At 59.8% G+C, this 18,988-nt stretch overlaps 1 protein-coding gene across 1 annotated transcript in view; it reads left to right on the top strand.

The window, feature by feature from the left end:
• Positions 1–119: 119 nt before the first annotated feature.
• The window catches only part of KIF17 (kinesin family member 17), a 30,161-nt gene continuing 11,292 nt past the window's right edge, over positions 120–18,988 (top strand). The window contains exons 1-8 of the mRNA XM_081088154.1: positions 120–714; positions 3,341–3,487; positions 4,731–4,832; positions 9,481–9,670; positions 11,549–12,001; positions 13,100–13,209; positions 15,772–15,919; positions 18,304–18,851. Of these exons, the coding sequence (XP_080944280.1) occupies positions 484–714; positions 3,341–3,487; positions 4,731–4,832; positions 9,481–9,670; positions 11,549–12,001; positions 13,100–13,209; positions 15,772–15,919; positions 18,304–18,851 (1,929 nt within the window). The 5' untranslated portion in view covers positions 120–483. The remainder of the gene's footprint in view (positions 715–3,340; positions 3,488–4,730; positions 4,833–9,480; positions 9,671–11,548; positions 12,002–13,099; positions 13,210–15,771; positions 15,920–18,303; positions 18,852–18,988) is intronic.

Below are 18,988 nucleotides of genomic sequence, written 5' to 3' on the forward strand. Positions count from 1 at the left end.
TCGGGGAAGACAGCGGGCGGGACGGAGCGGGCAGGCTTCGAGCCGGGGCTACACCTGTCCACACTCGGGCGGCGGCCGAGCGCGGGCTGCACGTGGACCTTCCCGCGGGCCGCCACCTGTGACGCCACGCGCGTTGCTATGCAACCGCGAACGCCGCGGTAGCCTGAGGGCAAGCGGACGGCTGGGAGCTTGGGTCTTGCGGCGCCTGCAGCGCGGATCCCCCACTTCCCCGCCAGGGCCCGGCCTCGGGGATAGGCGAGCCCGGCCGCGGAAGGAGGCAGCGGCCCCGGCTCCGGTCCTGCGACTCACTCCGCAGCCCCGACCCCTCCACGAGGACCCGCCCCCTGTGCCGGCCCTGCCCCCTGCGCCGGCCTTTCGCCGTGTCCCCGCTCCAGGCGGCCAGGGGTCCCCTGCCGGGCGGTTGTCTGTCCCAACCGCGTAGTCCGGGCCGGCCCGCGCCCGGGGGAGCCCTGCCGGGGCGCGATGGCCTCGGAGTCGGTGAAGGTGGTGGTGCGCTGCCGCCCCATGAACCAGCGGGAGCGGGAGCTGAACTGCCAGCCGGTGGTGACGGTGGACGCGGCGCGCGGCCAGTGCTTCATCCAGAACCCCAGCGCCACCGACGAGCCGCCCAAGCAGTTCACCTTCGACGGCGCCTACTTCATGGACCACTTCACGGAGCAGATCTACAACGAGATCGCCTACCCGCTGGTGGAGGTGAGCGCGCCGGGAGGCCGCCTCCGAGGACCGGCTGGGCAGGACTTGGGCCGCCCTGAGGGGTCCCGAGGGACGGCACTGCCCCCAGGCCGCCGGAGGCCCCCTGGACACCAGCAGGTTGGTCTGAAGACCTCTGCGGGCAGGAGAGCAGGAACCCGCCCACCAGGTCTGTGCCCAGGTCTCCAGTGCGCCCAGTGCTGAGGCTGCCCGCATCCCCGCCCCTGCAGCCCCTCTCCCACCGGAACTCCAGCCTGCCGGACCGCCTGCCCCCACCCTCGCCTGTGAGCTTCAGGGCTTCTCTAAACGCTCCAGCCACTTTCTCCAGCTTCCTTCTCCTTCTCCCTCCCCCTCCCCATCCCTCTGCTTTCTCCCCCTCAGCATTCAGAGCCCTCTCTTAATCCTATGGGGGAGGGAGGACGATCTCACCAGTCCCTGCTTCTGCTCCTTTGAGCTTCATAGCAGGGAGGGGCACTCACATTTCACAGGGAGTCTGATAGAGGTGGGGCTGGATCTGCACCTGCTGTCCGCTGGGCAAGGGCTCTTTCGTTTCTACCAACATCTCCCCAGCTGCCAGTGCATCACTAGTTGAGATGGGACAGGTGGCTCCAGGTAAAGAGGGGAAGTTTGGGAAATGCTTTGTACACGCTCCCTCGCTTGAAGAAACCACTATAACTTCTTTAACCCAGTGTTTCCAAAATAGATGTGACCACGGAACCTTTTTTGTTTTGGACGGCAGGCCATTAAACATCCCCAGAACACCAGCTTTGGCTGCACCAAGATATCTTCTCCAAGATAGTCAGAACCCTGGAGCGGCTGCAGCGTTCTGAAGCCCAGAGCGCCCCAGTGGTCAGGCCCTGCCCCAGGACGATGCCCAGAGGATGAGGGCCTCTCTCCCGGGGGGTGGTCCCAGGCTCTGGGGATGGCAGGCTGTTCCTCTCTGTCCTGGGTTTCCAGGCTGAAGGGACCTGAGGGGTCATCTCGTCCAGTCTTCTCCCCATCGGGTCCTTGTCCTTGGACGTCCACCCAGTGGAAGGGGCTCACTTTTCCCAAAGCTTCCCAAAGTCCCCCCGTGGCTGCTTGGCTCCTAGAAGACCATCGTACACTAGAGCACATCTCAGTTCAGATGCGCGAGAGTCCCCGGTAAAAATGAAATGAAGCACACTGAACTGTGTTTAGTGGGAAAATACTTTACGCTGCTTCCATTTTTAAGTGCAAATTAACTAAAATAAAATAAATGCAGTATCTCATTTGCCCCAGGCATGTACTAGCGTGGCTGGTAGCTACCCCCCTGGATGGTGCAGGGGTATTTATGTTTATGTGGACTCTTGTCTGGGTTTGGGTGACGTTGATACTCTGGGCGCTGCACCATGTTCCTGGGACTTCGTGTGCCCCTGGCTCTGAGGAGCCTGGCTGTGGCCCCGGTTGGGTGATGGGTCTGCACAGCCTCACCCCTCCGCAAGGGACCCGTGCCTGTGTGCAGCCTACCCAGTGGTCAGGGTTTCCTCAGACAAGGGAGAGGTGACAGTGTCCAGTTCTGCCCATGAAAATGAGGCCTCCCTCCAAGGAACTGTGAACAGTGGCCCGTCTTCCTTCCCCAGCAGTCCCCTGAGACCGGAGCCCCACGCGGTCTACGGGGCGGGCTTTTGCAGTGGAAGCAGGCAGAGATCCACGTGGGCCCTTGGGGTCCAGGAGCAGCTCTCTGGCCCAGGTTCTGACACTGGGCTCCCCCCTCCTCACACGAGGTTCTAGAATTTGTGTCCTTATGTGCCAGGGCGGGGACTGGGTGTCCGCCTGATTCATTGCTCTGTCCCCTGCCAGAGCATGGTGCCTGGCACAGGGAAGGAATAAGTGCACCTGAACGAAGAATGACCTCAGGGTGCCACCCGTTTGCCCTACCTTCCTTCTCAGCTTCTTCTTCCATCTCCCTCGCCCAGCCTCCCTCCTGTCTTCGCTCAACCTGTCCCCTCAGCCTGGAATGCCTTCCTCTTCTGTCACCTGTCAAAATCCAAGCCTCCCCTTCAGTTCCCCCAGATCCACTTACCCAGGAGGCTGTGCCTGGATCTCCCCACACCGTCCTGTCCCCTCCCCCACACTCCCTCTCCTTGCCCAGGGCCTGAACTCCCCACATCACACTCGCCTCCACTTGCCTTGTATGGGAGTCACTCCCCCACGATCCAGGCGGACATTTAGTGAGCACCTCTGTACCCCAGCACCCCACTGCCAGTGCCTGCAGTACTTCGCGGGTAAACCTCACGCAGCCTTGGAGGAGGTGCTGTTCCGACCCTTCATTTCAGAGGAGGGAACTGAGGCTCAAGGTGCCTGCGTACCAACAGGCCAGGGGCACACAGCCACTAGAGGGTGGAGCCCGATTTGAAGCCAGGTGGCTAGCCTCCAGGGCACACGCTCTTAACCACACACAGGGACAGTCTCCTACCCCAGCAGGCACTGAGCTTGAGGACAGAGCTCTGCCTCATTCATGTCTACCTGCCCACCCCCAGCCCAGGGACATCGAGGTGGGAGGCCCAGGAGGGGTCCCAGGTCAGCCCCTCAGACCTGGCCCTGGCCCTGGCCCTCCGCCAGGCCGTGCTGGGCCTGCTGAGCACCGGGTTTTGGTCCTCCCACGCAGGGTGTCACTGAGGGCTACAACGGCACCATCTTTGCCTATGGCCAGACGGGCAGCGGGAAGTCCTTCACCATGCAGGGCCTGCCCAACCCACCCACCCAGAGAGGCATCATCCCCAGGGCCTTCGAGCACGTTTTTGAGAGTGTGCAGGTACGGCCTCGGGAGGGCAGGGGCAGGGGAGGGCTGGTGCCCAGGGCCGCGGGGTCCCAGAGCACTTCTGACTCTGGGATGAATCAGAGCCTCTACAGCACGGATGAGCGGAGGCAGGCTCTAGTTTTCTGAACGTGATGGGAGAACTTAAAACTGAGACATGACACCTCGCATGTTTTTCTCATGCCATTTTCGGATTTTTTTTAAAAATTGATTTTAGAGAGAAGGGAGAGGAATAGAGAGAAACATCGATGTGAGAGAGGAACATCCATTGACTGCCTCCTGCGTGCCCCCTACTGGGGACCGAGCCCACAACCTGAGCACGTGTCCTTGACCGGGATCAAACCTGGGACCCTTCAGTCTGCAGCCTGACGCTCTATCTACTGAGCCAGACCGGCTAGGGCCAGCTTTCCATTCTATTGAGCAGTTGCTACAGACCAAGCCTTGTGCAAAGCCCTTTATTAACCCACTGAACCCCCACCCTGGCCCAGCAGTAACCATCACCCCCATTTTCAAGAATGGGAAGCTGAGACTTGGAGCCCCTAAGGGCTGGGCCAAAACCAGTCATCCCAGCCCTAGCTGGTTTGGCTCAGTGGATAGAGCGTCAGCCTGCGGACTGAAGGGTCCCAGGTTCGATTCTGGTCAAGGGCACATGCCCAGGTTACAGGTTCGATCCCCAGTAGGAAGTGTGCAGGAGGCAGAAGATCAATGGTTCTTTCTCATGATTTGTTGATGTTTCTATCTCTCCCTCTCCCTTCATCTCTGGAATATTAAAAAAACAAAACAAAACAAAACAAAAACAGTCATCCCAGTGTGTGGGCTGCAGCTGAGAAGTTCAGGTGACATTTGTGGCAATGCACAGAGATTCCTGCATCTGGGGAATGGCAACATGTGGACAGGGACCCTGGTCAGCTGCAGAGCCCAGTATACCTGCACCCGGGACTCATCTGGTGAGAGGGCTGCCGGAGATCAGCCCAGGGCCAGTGCTTGGTCCAGGCCTTACCTGTGGCCTCAGTTTCTCTACCTGAACAATGGGAGGCCTCTCCCATTTCTTTGAGGCCTGTAGAGAGAGCCTTAGACAACAGCAATATGAGGATGATGCGACGCTGTGAAGCCTGGCCTCCCCCACCCCCTCCCCGCCCCACATCGCCGTGATGTCTGACTGCAGGGGCTCAGGTTGCAGGGCCAGGGGAGGCAGCAGGGGCTCAGGTGTCTGTCTTTGCTCTCTGCCCGCTCCCTGCAGTGTGCGGAGAACACCAAGTTCCTGGTCCGGGCCTCTTACCTGGAGATCTACAACGAAGATGTCCGTGACCTCCTGGGGGCTGACACCAAGCAGAAGCTGGAGGTGGGTGCAGACCTGGCACGGGCAGGTGGGGGCGGGTGGAGAGGGGAGGTTGGCATCAGGTGGTGGTGGGCCCTCAGCGTGCACAGGTGCTGGTTCAGACGACAGTGAGGGCTTGTGACCCACAAGGTGGTTGTGAGGTTCAAGCGGGTAACGAGGGCGCGCTGCTTAGCAGAGCTGGCGTGTGGCAGGTGTTCCGTGTATGAGCGATTCCGTGCCACTGCGATTCCCAGAGGAAGGTGGGTGTGACTGGCGGCCGCGCAGTGGGGAGGAGTCAGGACAGTCATGTGTTTTGAACATGGTCCTCAGTCTCCTAAAAGGCGAGAACCGGAATGAAAGAACATTCTTTCCCAGCACGTGAAGCCAAATTAGATGCTTCGAGGGTTCTCTCAAGATGACAGAACTGCCCTGGCCAGTTTGGCTCAGTGGATAGAGCATCGGTCCGAGGACTGAAGGGTCCTGGGTTCAATTCCGGTCAAGGGCACTTACCTTGGTTGCTGGCTGGATCCCAGGCCTTTGCAAGAGGCAACCAATGGATGTATGTCTCTCCTCCGCCCTCCCACTCTCTCTAAAAATCAATGGAAAAGTATCCTCAGGTGAGGATTAACAACAATGACAAAAGGAACCTTGCAAGATGACAGAACTGATCCTCTGGGGAGCCGGCGAGGTCAGGTGACCCAGCAGGACTGCACAGTTGGAGGCCAGGCTTGATCCCGCCCGGGAGCCTTGGGCCTTCGCTTTGGCGCGAGGCTTTGGTCATGTGTCCTCTCTGGGACTCTAACTCTGAGTGGGCCTGGGCAGGCCCAAGGAGGAGAGGCCAGTGTGGGGAGGTGCTGGTGGCTGCCCCCCAAGTCCGGTGCTTCTTATCTGACCAAGCAACCAATGGGGTCCAAAAGGCCCACCCCCAGCGTCAGGGATCAGGGGTCGTCCCACCTCCCTCAGAGGCAGAATGTCCGCGTTGGGGGAGTGCCAGTCGTTAGTGAGCATTAGGCCTGGGAGGTTGCTATGGAGATTCCCATTTTTCAAGCGAGGAAACTGGGCTGGAAAAGAGGGTCACTCGGGTCCCTGCGTAGGAAGTGGCAGAGTCAGGGTGGGACATTTTCCATGACCCAAACGGCGTCAGTCTCCCCAGGCCACGTGCCTTGACAGCCATGGGGGCAAGCAGAGCCCTCCCCACCCTCCGGACCCTGCCTGTCCCCTCGTGGCACAGGACACGGGAACCACCCATGTGGGGCAGCGTGTTTCTCTGCTCGGCCCCAGAGCCTTCTACATGCCTCCTGACCCCCCACTTGCCCTGGTTTCATTTCCAGGGCTGTGAGTTCCTCTCCAACGGGTGGCCACTCCATGGCCCCGCGGAAGTCAGGCTGGGGAGCAGCTGTCTGGGTAAACTTGCTTGTACCTGTCACTCCATGGAAACGTCCCACGTATCTGAGCCGGAAGGACCCTGAGAGATCTAGTCAGGCTGTCCTGGTACAGATGAGGAAACCGAGTCCCAAGGAGAGGCAGGGGCTTGGCCCAGGTCTCAGCCAACTACTTGTTGTACCTGAACTTGTGGGATGTGCGTGGTCGGGTGCTTTCCTCCCAGTGTTTTGGGGTCAGTGATATAGGAAGCCCCTGGGGCAATAAGAAGCCAGGAATTAGGTTCTAGTGAGGGAGGGACATGTGATTCATTCAACAAAACCTTACTGGGTGCCGGGTGCCAGGCCCCGCGCCCCGCGCTGCAGCAGGTCCACACAGGCGTGCACTCCCTCCCTGCCAGTCCCCGTCCAGACCAGGACCCACCCAGCCCCTCCTTCTCCGCTCCTCCAAACACAGCAACGCGTTGCCCTTTCTGTGCAGGAGCTCCAGCCGCCCACCCGGAGTCTTTTACTGTCTTTTCTATCCTGGGCTCGAGCAGCTGAGTCACACCTCAGCCCCCAGACAGGGAAGTGGGGGAGAAGCAGCACAGGGAGTTGCTCCCACTGCTCAGCCCTGAAAGGCCCGCCCTGGGCCTGGGGCAGCAGGGGGCCCTCCTCCCCTTCCTGGTACCCTGGCCCCTAGACAGGCCCTGAGGGGCAAGGGCTGGCAGCTACATGCCCTTGCTCAGCTGGGCCAGGGGCCTCAGGCTTGGGGAGCCGGGCTCCTGGGGGGCCGCCAGGGACAGATGCGCTCCAGGACACTCCCCAGGGTGCTCTGAGCTTTGACCTGGAGCCTCGCAGAGAAGGCACAGAGGGGTCCTCATGTAACCTCACAACAGCCTTCGGAGGAGGTGCTGCTCGTGTCCTTTATCACAGACGGGGAAACTGAGGCTCGGGTGCCTGGGTAAGAGCAGCCACAGGCACATCAGTAAGGGGTGGGGACCGGATACAAACACGGGTGGTCAGGCTCCACCGCACAGCGCGGGGCCGATCATTTTGGTAATTGGGTTATTAGATCAGCGAGGGCCAGCAAGAGATTTTGGGGAGCAGAGTTCTACCTCCTCCCCAAACCATGAACTATCATGGAAACAACTCGGCTCTGGGCGGAGGAGTTCGGCCTCGGGGGGCCCTCCGTCAGGTCCTGTACCCCGTGTCCCGGCAGCGTCAGGACCTTTCCCCATGGAAGTGTTTCCTGGCTCCGGATCTGTGGTCGACATATCCTGCCTGTGCGCCAGGCCCAGCCATGCCACATCCCAGCTGGTTGTCATGGCGACTGGGCAGCGCTGCAGCTGTGGAGCAGTTACCAAGGAACAGGGCCCAGCTGGTGGCTGTCACTCAGAGCCTCCCCAGCTCTGTGGTGGGCGGGGCAGGAACATCAGGGGAGGGATGGGGGAGCCCGGGATCAGGAGGTGGGGGAACAAGCCTTCCTGGGTCTAAACACGGGGTGGGGTGACCCCTCCGGGAGGGGGTGCCTCCCTGCCCCCTTTTCTGCTCATGAGAGACAGTGTCCTCACCTCTTCATGACCTGTGCTCACTCAGCCCCGCCAAGTTCCCAGAGAACTTGTTATTAGCTCCATCCTCTTCTTAATCCTCCTAATAGGCAGAAATAGGATTTATTGCCGAAACCGGTTTGGCTCAGTGGATAGAGCGTCGGCCTGTGGACTGAAAGGTCCCAGGTTCGATTCCGGTCAAGGGCATGTACCTGGGTTGCGGGCACATCCCCAGTAGGAGATGTGCAGGAGGCAGCTGATCGATGTTTCTCTCTCATCGATGTTTCTAACTCTCTGTCTCTCTCCCTTCCTCTCTTTAAAAAATCAATAAAATATATTAAAAAAAAAAAAAAAGAAATAGGATTTATTATCCTCATTTTACAGAGGAGGGACCGAGGCCAAGAGAGGCAAAGTGACGTCCCCAACTAGAAGCAGGTTTCCATCCCAGGCCTATCTGACTCAATAGGATCTGCCTTCTCCCTGAAGCCACGAGCAGCCTCTCACCTAGACCTACTATGTGCCAGGCAGCCGCCTAGGTTCTTCCAGGGAGCGTGACAGTGCTCAAAAAAGGCCGCTCTCGGCTCTCTGGCACACAGGTGGGCGTGAAGGAAGCCGCCAGGTGCTGCCGCGGCCTCCCGCTGGCTTCACGCAGGCTCTGTGTGCGGGGTCTTCCCCTCCTGTCCCACAGCCGCCTCCTAGGCCAAGATCAGCCCGTGTCATTTCAAGCTGCAGTTACTGCAGGATGCCCCAGCCTCTCTCCAGGCTGCCCCTTTGGGCTCTTCCACTGTCTGTCACCCCACTGGCGGCCTGCACACCCTAATGGCTGTGTGACCTTCAGCAAGCCACTGCCCCCCTCTGTGCCTCGCTGTTTCTCCACGCTCCGCAGGTCGGGCAAGGCTGCGCTTGCCCCCACCCGAAGGTGCAGCAGGTACCAACGCCCCCTGGGACCATGAAGCTGCCCGCAGCAAAGCCTCTGAGCCATCGGTGGCTCAGACCGGCAGACGGGCGACTTTTGTCCTACTTCACTCTGCTCTTGTCAGAGCGGTTTTGTTTCTTCTCACACTTGAGAAATATTGCGTTTCACAGCTCTGTGTCAGCAACAAAACAACCTGGCTGCCTGGACTGCCAGCAGGGAGCAGTCGGAGAAATTAATTTACTCACTGCCGTCGCGCGGAGAGCCACTTGAGCTGCGGGCCAACGGGGGTTCTGGCAGCAAATGGCACTTCGCCATCAGGATCCAAGGCTGTGGGAACATTCCTGTTGCCTCGGTGCCATGGCAGAGGGGCACAGAGCCACGTGGATGGGGCAGAGGAGGAGCACTGAGAGCCCTGGGGTGACTCAGTGCCGGCCCTGGGAGCTAGTGCTCTCAGACTGAAAACCTCCTTCGCAACAATAGCGCTAGCAGCAGCAGGGAGGACTGCGGCGGACGCTTATGGGACACTTGCCGTGTGCCAGGCACCGTGCCAAGCGTTGTATGGGCTTTAGTTTGCTGAATCCTCACCATCTCCCTAGGAGAGCGGTATCTCGTACCCATTTTACAGACGCGGAAACTGAGGCTTAGAGAGGTTAAGGCACTGGCTCAAGGTCCCACAAGTAAGAGGCAGGGGTGGGTTTGAGGCTGGCTCCACCTGCAGCAAACCCTCTGGCTAATAGGGTATTTGAGGTGCTAATCGGGGCTTCAGGAGGACAAAGGGGGTCTGAATGGGGCCCTTCCCTCCGGGGTCCCTGGCCCCACCCGCCTCTGACCCGTGCCTCCCGCCACAGCTGAAGGAGCACCCGGAGAAGGGAGTGTACGTGAAGGGGCTCTCCATGCACACGGTGCACAGCGTGGCCCAGTGCGAGCGCATCATGGAGAGGGGCTGGAAGAACCGCTCCGTCGGCTACACCCTGATGAACAAGGACTCCTCCCGCTCCCACTCCATCTTCACCATCAGCATCGAGATCTACGCTGTGGGTATGTGCAGCGGAGAGGGTGGCGGGGCGGGGACCTGAGCTCGAGTGGCCAAGACTCTTCACCTCTAGGCCCCACCCCCCCCACACACACACACACACTGGGAAGGATGCTCAAACTGCTGGTGGGAGCACTGGGCCCTCCCGTGCTAGGACCCCTGCTTCCGGATGAACGGCAGCATCAGCAACAGCCATAGTCCCGGCGGCTGCGCATGACTACCCGCCGTGCGCTCTGAGTGCGCGTCTGTGGCCGTGGGTGAGGCTGCCGTAAAGGGCGTTGCTCGTGGCCGCTTCCCGCCAGGCGTGCGCAGTTTCCAGGCCTTCAGTCCACGTGATGCCGCCGGGAACCCTCTGTGCACCAGACATCTGTTCGTAGACCCGTTCGCTCAGATTAGGTTCCTCGGGGCAGACCTGGAGCGGAGGGCACGCACCTGCCTGAGGCTCCGGTGCGTCCAGCAGAGAGCTCTCCGAAGGGTGGTTCCAAGTTCCTCCTCCCTGCTGCGGCCTCTTCTCCCCCCCACCCCCCTTCTCCTCCCCCACCCCCCTCCCCCTCCCCCTCCCCTCCCCTCCCCCTCCTCCTCCCCCTCCCCCTCCCCCTCCTCCTCCTTCTCCTCCTCCCCCTCCTCCCCCTCCTCCTGTAATAGCCCAAAAAATCAAGCCCCTCCCGTGTCCAAGCCTCTCCTGAGCACCAGCTAAACCTTTTCTTTCTTTACTTCACGTCCCTGTGCTTATGGGCAAAACTAGGCCAATTCTGGTTTGAACCAGCAGGAAACTGAGGAGGCCCCTGCCCCTGCCCCCCACCCCCTCTCATCTCATGTGGAACCATGTGTGGTGTCGTCTGCAGACAAAAAAGAATTATTAGCAGTAGTAAGAGCAACAGCCACCGATTACTGAGCGCTTGCGAAGTGCCAGGCACAGCCCGAGCCCTCCCGCAGGTGCTGCTGGTGCAGGCCTCCCTCCCGGCACCCCCGGGGCCTTTGGCTCCCACTCTACAGAGAGGAAGGCTGAGGCTCGGGGGCAAGTGAAGTTTTCCCCCCAAGTTTCACAGCCACTGAGGGACGGAGTCAAGCTGGAACCCCCACGGGTCTGAGTCCTCAACGTCTGTGCTCCGAGCCCCTGCTGCCAACCGGAGGGCAGGCGGGGTCTGTTCCGCGGGCACAGCCGCCAGTCGCTGCGGAACTGGCTGGTCCTGGGAGGCTGCGCTCCGCGCCCGGCCTGCAGGGACCCTGGAAAACGTGCTGTGGGTTTACTTCACCCCCCTCCCCCCAGCAGCCAGCGTGTGGGGCGCTCTGCTCGGTCGCATTGTGTGGAGAGAACTGAAGATCAGAGAGGCGCCTGGCTCTGCCGGGGTCACACAGCAAGTGGGATGGGAACAGGTCCGAGTCTCCAGAGCCAGTGCTTCTGCCTTAAGAATACAACTCCCTGGTGACCCAGTGTCTGTCTCTCTCTCTCTCTCTCTCTCTCTCTCTCTCTCTCTCACACACACACACACACACACACACACACACACACCTTTGGCCTCACAGGCATCTGTAGGAGCTGCTGTGATAGCCATAGACGTCTGCTGCTCTCAGAGAATAGTCTACCTCCCAGCCCCTGCTTCCTGGAGTCAGACAGCCCTGGGGGCTGATCCGGGCTCCACCCCTTAGCAGCTGTGGGCCTCGGGCAAGTTAAATGCCCTTTCTGAGCCTCAGTTTCCTCACCTGTCAGAGGGGCACAGTAAGAGCACCTCCTGCAGGGGGCTCCTGTGTGGCTGAAATGAGGCCCTCGGTGGGCGGGGAGCGCTCGGTGGGTGGGGTGCCTGATGGCTAACTGCCCTCATTAATGGGGGGCAGGGTCCCCACCAGAGGCCCTCACCTCTCCGCGCCGGGTCTGTCTGCAGACGAGCGGGGCAAGGACCACCTGCGGGCAGGCAAGCTGAACCTGGTGGACCTGGCGGGCAGCGAGCGGCAGTCCAAGACGGGTGCCACCGGGGAGCGGCTCAAGGAGGCCACCAAGATCAACCTGTCGCTGTCCGCGCTGGGCAACGTCATCTCGGCCCTGGTGGACGGGCGCTGCAAGCACATCCCCTACCGCGACTCGAAGCTGACGCGGCTGCTGCAGGACTCCCTGGGCGGCAACACCAAGACGCTGATGGTGGCCTGCCTGTCGCCTGCCGACAACAACTACGACGAGACACTCAGCACGCTGCGCTACGCCAACCGAGCCAAGAACATCAAGAACAAGCCGCACATCAACGAGGACCCCAAGGACGCCCTGCTGCGCGAGTACCAGGAGGAGATCAAGAAGCTCAAGGCGATCCTGGCCCAGCAGATGAGCCTCAGCAACCTGTCAGGTGGGCGGCTCGGACCAGGTGGCAGGAAGGGGCAGGGGACGCAGGAGAAAGGCTCCGGCCCTTGGTCTGCCTGCCTCCAGCTGAGCTGGAGAGACGGAGGCAACATCCCATGTCCCCTCAGCTTCATGGAACCTGGCTTTGGACCAGTGAGGGAGAGCCCTGGGGAGTGACAGCCCGAGGTGTCTGCTCACTGATGCCCCCGGAAGAGGCCAGTGTGTCCATCCTGTCCCATCAGCTGGGAGGGGGGCTCTGTCGCCTGCTCCCTGCCCCCCGTCTGCCCACTGCCTCTGAGGCAGCGGCGTCATGCTGTGCTGCTCAGCAGTGGGGTGACTCACTCCACCTCCAAACCCCACTCCCACTTGGGCACCTTGGGATGGCAGTGCTAGCGCCAGGCATTGGCTGTCATCTGCCGGTAGGAATCTTACCTGGCCGGTCTGCAAGGTTCTTGCAGCTGCAGGACACCAGGGTTTCTTCTCATCTGGAAACCTCTGGGGAAGGGAGCACAGAGGAGCCTGAGTCCATCTCTCCATTCATCCAGCTCCCCACCCACCTTCCTCTCTATCCATCCATCCATCCATCCATCCATCCATCCATCCCCCATCCATTCTCTCCACCCACCCCTTCTAGCCTACCATCCACACATCCACCCATTCATTCTCTCTATCCTGTCATCCACCCTTTTATCCATCTTTCCACCCACCCACCCCCCATCCATCCAAAGTTCTCTGAGCACCCCCTCCGTGTGGACCTGTGCTGGGCACTGGGGACACAGCGGTGAATCGCTGGCTCCACCTCCTGGGTACCTCCTCTCCGGGGAGGGGGGGCTCCAGCAGACCATCTTGTGGGGTGAGGTGAGTGAGCGTCGTCTGTTCTGTTCGCTGCCACACCCCCGGTGCCTAGAGCAGGCGGTGCTCGAGAAATCTTTCTGAAATGACTGAGTAAATTAGCACGTTACATAGAGATGCGCTTCGAATAAGCTCAATACTCTGAAGTCCTTTAGAACTGGCATGTGGTTGTCTTTGCGGATTGCTGCTTAGTTCCTGCAAACGGTGTGCACCCGGGTCACAGCCCCTCATTTTTGTCCCCCTCCCCCCCCAGCTCTGCTGTCGAACCAGGTGCTCCCAAACCCTGTCCAGACTGAGGAGAAGCCTTCGTCCCCGCCTGCGATCCAGCATGACACGGAGGCTGAGAAGCAGCTGATCCGGGAGGTGAGACCAGGAGCAGGTGGGAGAGGGCGGGCAGGTGGGGCCGGCAGGCGACCACCTCCAGAACGATGTCCTTTCACCCCCATCTCCTTGGTGTTGGCACAACAGTCCCCCTTTCGGGGTCACACAGCGGGCAGAGATCCTGGGGCCATGACTTGCCCAAGGTCACACAGCTAAGGAGAGTCGTAGCTGGGATTTGAACTCGGGTTCCTGACTCCAGAGTCCAGTTCATCCCACATGAGTGGGAGAACAGGAAGGGGTGTGGGGGTGTCTGCAGGAGCCCCGTGTCTCCTCACAGCAGGCATGGGGGGCTGTGGGCTGGAGGAAGCCGAGAAGGCCTTCCTGGTAGTGGGAGTGGCCTGTGTGGAGGTGCGGAGGTCAGTTGGAAGGAGTTATTCCCACAGCAGGTGCCAAGGAGCCTGGGCTGAGAGCAGGCCAGCTGGGGTGGGCGGTGGGGAGCCCCCAGGTGCCCATTTGACTGGTGGATAAGTGGGGTGTTAGCCTCCCAGAAAAAGCTGTCACTTGGGTCCTCCTCCCACATGTGGGCTCCTAGGATCCCGGGAACGGCAGGGCAGGTAACACCCTGATTTGCAAATACGGAGCTGATCCCTGGGGTTGGGGGGCGGGGGGCACGTAACATGGCCGGCCCCCAACTCCAGGCTCTGTTAGCTTCTGGAGGTTCCTGCTAAAAGCACCTTCTGAGGCCCGAATGTGGTGGGGTTTGGCACTTGGCAGTCCCTTTAGGGCCCTGGCTTTTTCTTGGTGGAGAGCCCAATGCCAGCAGGAACAGCTGCAGGGCCCGGGGCCTGGGGCCTGGACGTGTCTGTTGCTGGGCCTTTGCCACTCAACTATGACCTCAGGTGGGACCAGCCCTGAGGCCCTGGGAGCCTGGTCAGGCTGTGGGGGCCCGGGGCCCAGCCTCGGGGGGCAGACCAGGTAAGGCCTGGGGCCTCCGTCCTGTGGACTAGAGGCTGGGGAAATGGACTGAGGGTCCCTGAGAGCTGCCCCGTGCAGGCAGAGGCCGTTACCGTTCAGGGAGAGGCTCAGCTGGACACTGTCCTGGCCCGGTGAAGGTTTGGGAGCTCAGCGGCTCTGCCTTTGCCCTGCTGGGAGCTCCGGGGCAGGGCGAGGAGGCAGCCTTTAGCAGTGCCGAGCCCAGGCCCGCAGAGTGAGAGGTCACACTTTGGGGGCTCAGAGTGGGTCTGGAATCACAGCAACAGGTGGCCATTGGTCACAAACAGTGGGGGTGGGAAGGGTTGGTCAGGGGGTGGGATGAAAGCGTCCTTCCCAAGGAAGACCCATTGGGTGGGCAGGCACCGCCCCCTAGTGGTCACCAGGGAGAAGAGACGCTGTGCAGGCTCCAGGGTCCATCCACCTGGGGAATGGGGGTGCCTGCCTCCGCCCCAGGGGGCAGCCCAGTGGAGGCCGCCCCAGAGGCCGCCACCACCAAGTCTGTTTCCTGACGCTAGAGTTTCTTCTGTGAGCCACACTGGGAGGAAGCGTGGAGGGGGTCTGTCCTCTCGCCTCCCATTCCAGAACCAGTCAGGGTGCCCGGGATTAGGGAGGTGGCCCCTGCGTGCCGTGGAGAGGGTGCCGGGCCAGGGGATGACTCAGCCGTGAGCTGGAGGTGTGACTGTGGGCTTCAGTCTCCTAGGCTTATGGGGCAGGATTTGAGCTAGAAGATTCCTAGGGCCCATGCAGCTTTACAGTCTGCAGGTCCAGTTCTCACGGGCTCGGTGGCCTCGGGCAGGTTGCTGAAGCGCTCGGGCCTGTTTCTCCTCTCTAGAATGGGTACAGTGGCAGCTTCCCTATTGCAGGGGTCTCATTGCCGGGGTTTGCACTTGGCCCCCATTGAATCACGGTTTTCTGAGCACCTTCTGGGCACGGGCACTGCAGCTGGAGGCACACATGGGATCCAGGAAGAGTTTTACTGCTTTTAATATTGGAAGGAAGAGAGCAGGTTTTGTAAACTGCTGGGAATGGTCTCGAACGGAGGGAGAAGTCGGTGATGTCGGAGGGAGATGGGGATTGAAAGAGTGAAGTCCCCGGTGGGGTGGCTCAGTGTCAGATGGTTCGTCCACTGTCACAAGAGGGGACGCAGAGCTTCGGGGCGGGCGGGCCTGCAGGTGGATGGAAGGTGCGGGGCTGGGAAGGTGAGGAAGTTCATGGCCAGAGGCTTCAGAGTTCTCTGTGAAGTGTGAGACAGGAAGTGGGCAGGGTACGGAGGGCTAGAGGGAGGGGAGTGGGAGGACTGGGTTGAGGACCCTTTGGCTAAAACCTATCTGTTGATGCGAAGAGGTGTTCCTGATGTCTTGCCGTGTGGGAAAAATAGACGACACACACACACATGCATTATTCACCCGTTAAACATGCACAGGGAGAAGTTCTAGTAGGGTCTTCACCAGCCATTCCAGCGTTGGGTGGGTAATTTTAATTCAGTTCTTTTGGCTTATTTGTATTTTCTGGATCACGGCGGGGGGGGGGGCATACTGAAAGCTGAAATGGTGATAAAGCGCTTGCCCTCCTGTGCTCCTCTCACACACACACCTCCCCCCCGCCCCCCAGGAGTACGAGGAGCGCCTGGCCCAGCTGCGGGCCGACTATAAGGTGGAGCAGGAGTCCAGGGCCCGGCTGGAGGAGGACATCACTGCCATGCGCAACTCGTACGACGTGAAGCTGTCCACGCTGGAGGAGAGCCTGCGCAAGGAGACAGGTGCGCGCCTGCCCCGGCTCTGGGGGGAGACCGGCCTGCTTTCCGCCTCATTTTACCCCCTGGCGTCTATAGAGCGCTTTGTACGCACCAGGGTTCGCTCTGTGCACTCCTCACAGCAGCCAGCGAGGTAGGTGCCACAGTGACTCTCATTTTGTAAATGAGGCAACTGAGGCACAGAGAGGGTAAGTCACACTGCAGGTAGAGTGGAGACAGGATTCGAACCCAGGCCGTCTGGCCCCAGAGCCAGTGTTCTCACCCACAGCACTGCTTGCGTGGTGCCTTGGCCACAGACTGGGGCCCTCGCCCAAGGCCAACTGAGAGTTGTGTGTCATGGGTAAGTCCTCTTCTAGAGTTTCTGCATTTTTTACTGTCTCCTCTCATTTTTGAGTCCATCTGTTACCAAAGCAACCATATCCCATAATAAGCATTCAATCATTAGTAAGAACTTGAAGCTTCCTGGAAGTTTTTGTATCTATATCTATATCTATATCTATATCTCTATCTCTATCTATCTATCTATCTATCTATCTATCTATCTATCTATATCCCCGCGCACAAATCTGTGTGCCAGTAGCTCACTGCTGCCCTCCAGGAGCTCTCCGCCCACTGCCCCACCCTCCTGTAGCTCCCCCTGCCCCCCCATAGCTTGCTGCCCTGCCCCCTCCTGTAGCTCTCTGCCCGCTTGTAGCTCGCTGCCCCACCCTCCTGCTGATCCATGATCCAGTCGTTATGCTGTCAGTTGTTATGCTTCATGGCGTAATGACAATTTACATATTACATCTTTATTATATAGGATACACATACTCTAGAGGCCCGGTGTTCAAAATTCGTGCACTGGGGAGGGGGGGGTCCTTCAGCCTGGCCTATGCCCTCTCACAGTCCAGGAGCCCTTGGGGGGATTTCTGACCGCCTAAGCCGGCAGCTGGGCATCCTTAGCACCGCCGTGGAGGAGGTGGAGGCTCCTGCCACCACCACTGTGCTTGCCAGCCATGAGCCTGGCTTCTGGCTGAGTGGTGCTTCCCCTGTGGGAGCGCACTGACCACCAGGGGGCAGCTCCTGCATTGAGTGTCTGCCCCCTGGTGGTCACTGCGTGTCATAGCAACTGTTTGGTCTATTTGCATATTAGCCTTTTATTATATAGGATATGTATGTATATGTATATATTATATATATATATATTATTATTGATTTCAGAGAGGAAGGGAGAGGAATAGCGAGAGAGAAACATCAATGATGAGAGAGAATCATTGATCGGCTGCCTCTTGGACACCCCACACTGGGGATCAAGCCCGTAATGCAGGCATGTGCCCTGACCAGGAATTGAACGGGTGACCTTTTGATCCCTGGGTCAGTGCTCAACTGCTGAGCCACACCCAGGTGGGCATTTTTGTCTTCTTTTTGACATTCTAGAATGTTCCACTTCATCACTATCATCCAAACACCCATGGTGCCAAGCAGCCCAGGCTTCCTAGTACTCACCCAAACATTGTAAAATCCATCTTGTAATGATGACAATATTGGGCACATCATCAGTGCTGTTTATTGGGCATTGCTGTGTGCCAGGCCCTGGGTAGGTGCTCAGGGAGGAGGGGCTCACTGAGTCCTCACGTTGCAAGTGTGCAAACTGAGGTTTGGACAGGTTCAGGCCACTGAGCTAGGGAGCGTCCGGGATGTCTCAGGGGAGCCAGACATCAGCGGCAATGAAGCGGAGGGGATGTAGGGGAGGTGGTCTAATGCCCACGGCTGGGAGCGCCAAGGAGGCCTGTGTGATCAGAGTCTGTCCAGGCTGGAAGGAGGATGCCACTCTCTGTGCATACCCAGAGGAAGCAGGAGGCAGGTTCTAGCATTTTCTGCCCCTCAGAGAGCTCCCTCCTGTCCAGTTTGAATGCTCTTCTCTGAGTGATTTTATTTGGTCTTAACACTCATTCACGGTGTTCATTTAACTGCCACAGGTCTAGCATATCCATCCTGTGGACAAGAGCCTTGAGCTGGGCACTTCAGCGGGGACCCCTTGGGGATTTGGGGGTGAAATCTGCTGTTCATCAGCTCTCACATGGGGAGGCAGTAAGACCCACAGGCTTGCTTGTTAAAAGCAGTCCCAAGGCAGGTGGTGAGAGCCCAGCACTTAACAGCTGGGGAGGTCAGAGAATGGAGAAACCACGGGCTGGTCAGGGAAGGCTTCCCGGAAGAGGTGGAAGGAGACAGGGTTTGAGTTCTGCTGGCGGGGGAGAGGGCTGGGGCAGAGATGGGAACCGATATCTGGGGGGGCCTGGGGGCTCTGACTCTTCAGGTGGTCTCTTGGAGATGGTGGGGTTGGACCAGCTTCCAGGGAAGGCCTCCTCATTCCAACCTTTAAGGCGCTAAGGGAAGGTCTCCATCTGCAGAGACCGTCCTGAAGGCAGAAGTCCTCTTCAACACCGAAGTCATGTCCAAGGCCGAGTTTGCCAACGTGTCTGAGTGCACACCTGCTTTCCAGTACGAGATGCCGGTGAAGCCCGAGACGCACTCCATCAGCGACCCTCCACCCAGCGAGGGCGTCTCCGCGGCTGGGCTCCCTTCCCAGTGTGAGGACCTGCCCAGGGCGGGGACCTCCAAGTCCGAGAGTTCCTTGGGGTCTGATGAGTCGTCCACACTGGAAGGAACCTCCACGCCCGAGGCCTTCCTTGGGCTCCAGGAGCCCCCCACCCTGGAGCTCCCCTCTGTGCCCGAGGTGGAGGCGAAGAGCAAGGACTTCCTGGATGAGCTCAGCCAGGAGGCCCTGCTGGGGGAGGAGCCCTCCCTCCAGGGAGAGTTGCCCCAGCTGGTGCCCCTGGAGCTGCTCCCCGGCCTGCACGACCCCTTTGCCGACATGGAAGCCAAGCTGGCCAGGCTTTCGTCCACCGTGGCCCTGGCAGACGCGCCCCAGACGGACATACCCAAGGTCCCCATGCAGGTAGCTGATGCCATGCAGGACGCCGGGCGGGAATTCAGCAGACAGAGCTCAGCCGGGAGGCACACAGGGATGGACAGCTCCAGCTGCGGCTCCGACCCCACCATCTTGGTGGTGGCTCTGGCCTGTGGCCGGCTCAG

The sequence above is a fragment of the Myotis nattereri genome, assembly GCF_964212035.1.
Source record: "Myotis nattereri genome assembly, chromosome: 3".
Classification (NCBI taxonomy): Eukaryota; Metazoa; Chordata; class Mammalia; order Chiroptera; family Vespertilionidae; genus Myotis; species Myotis nattereri.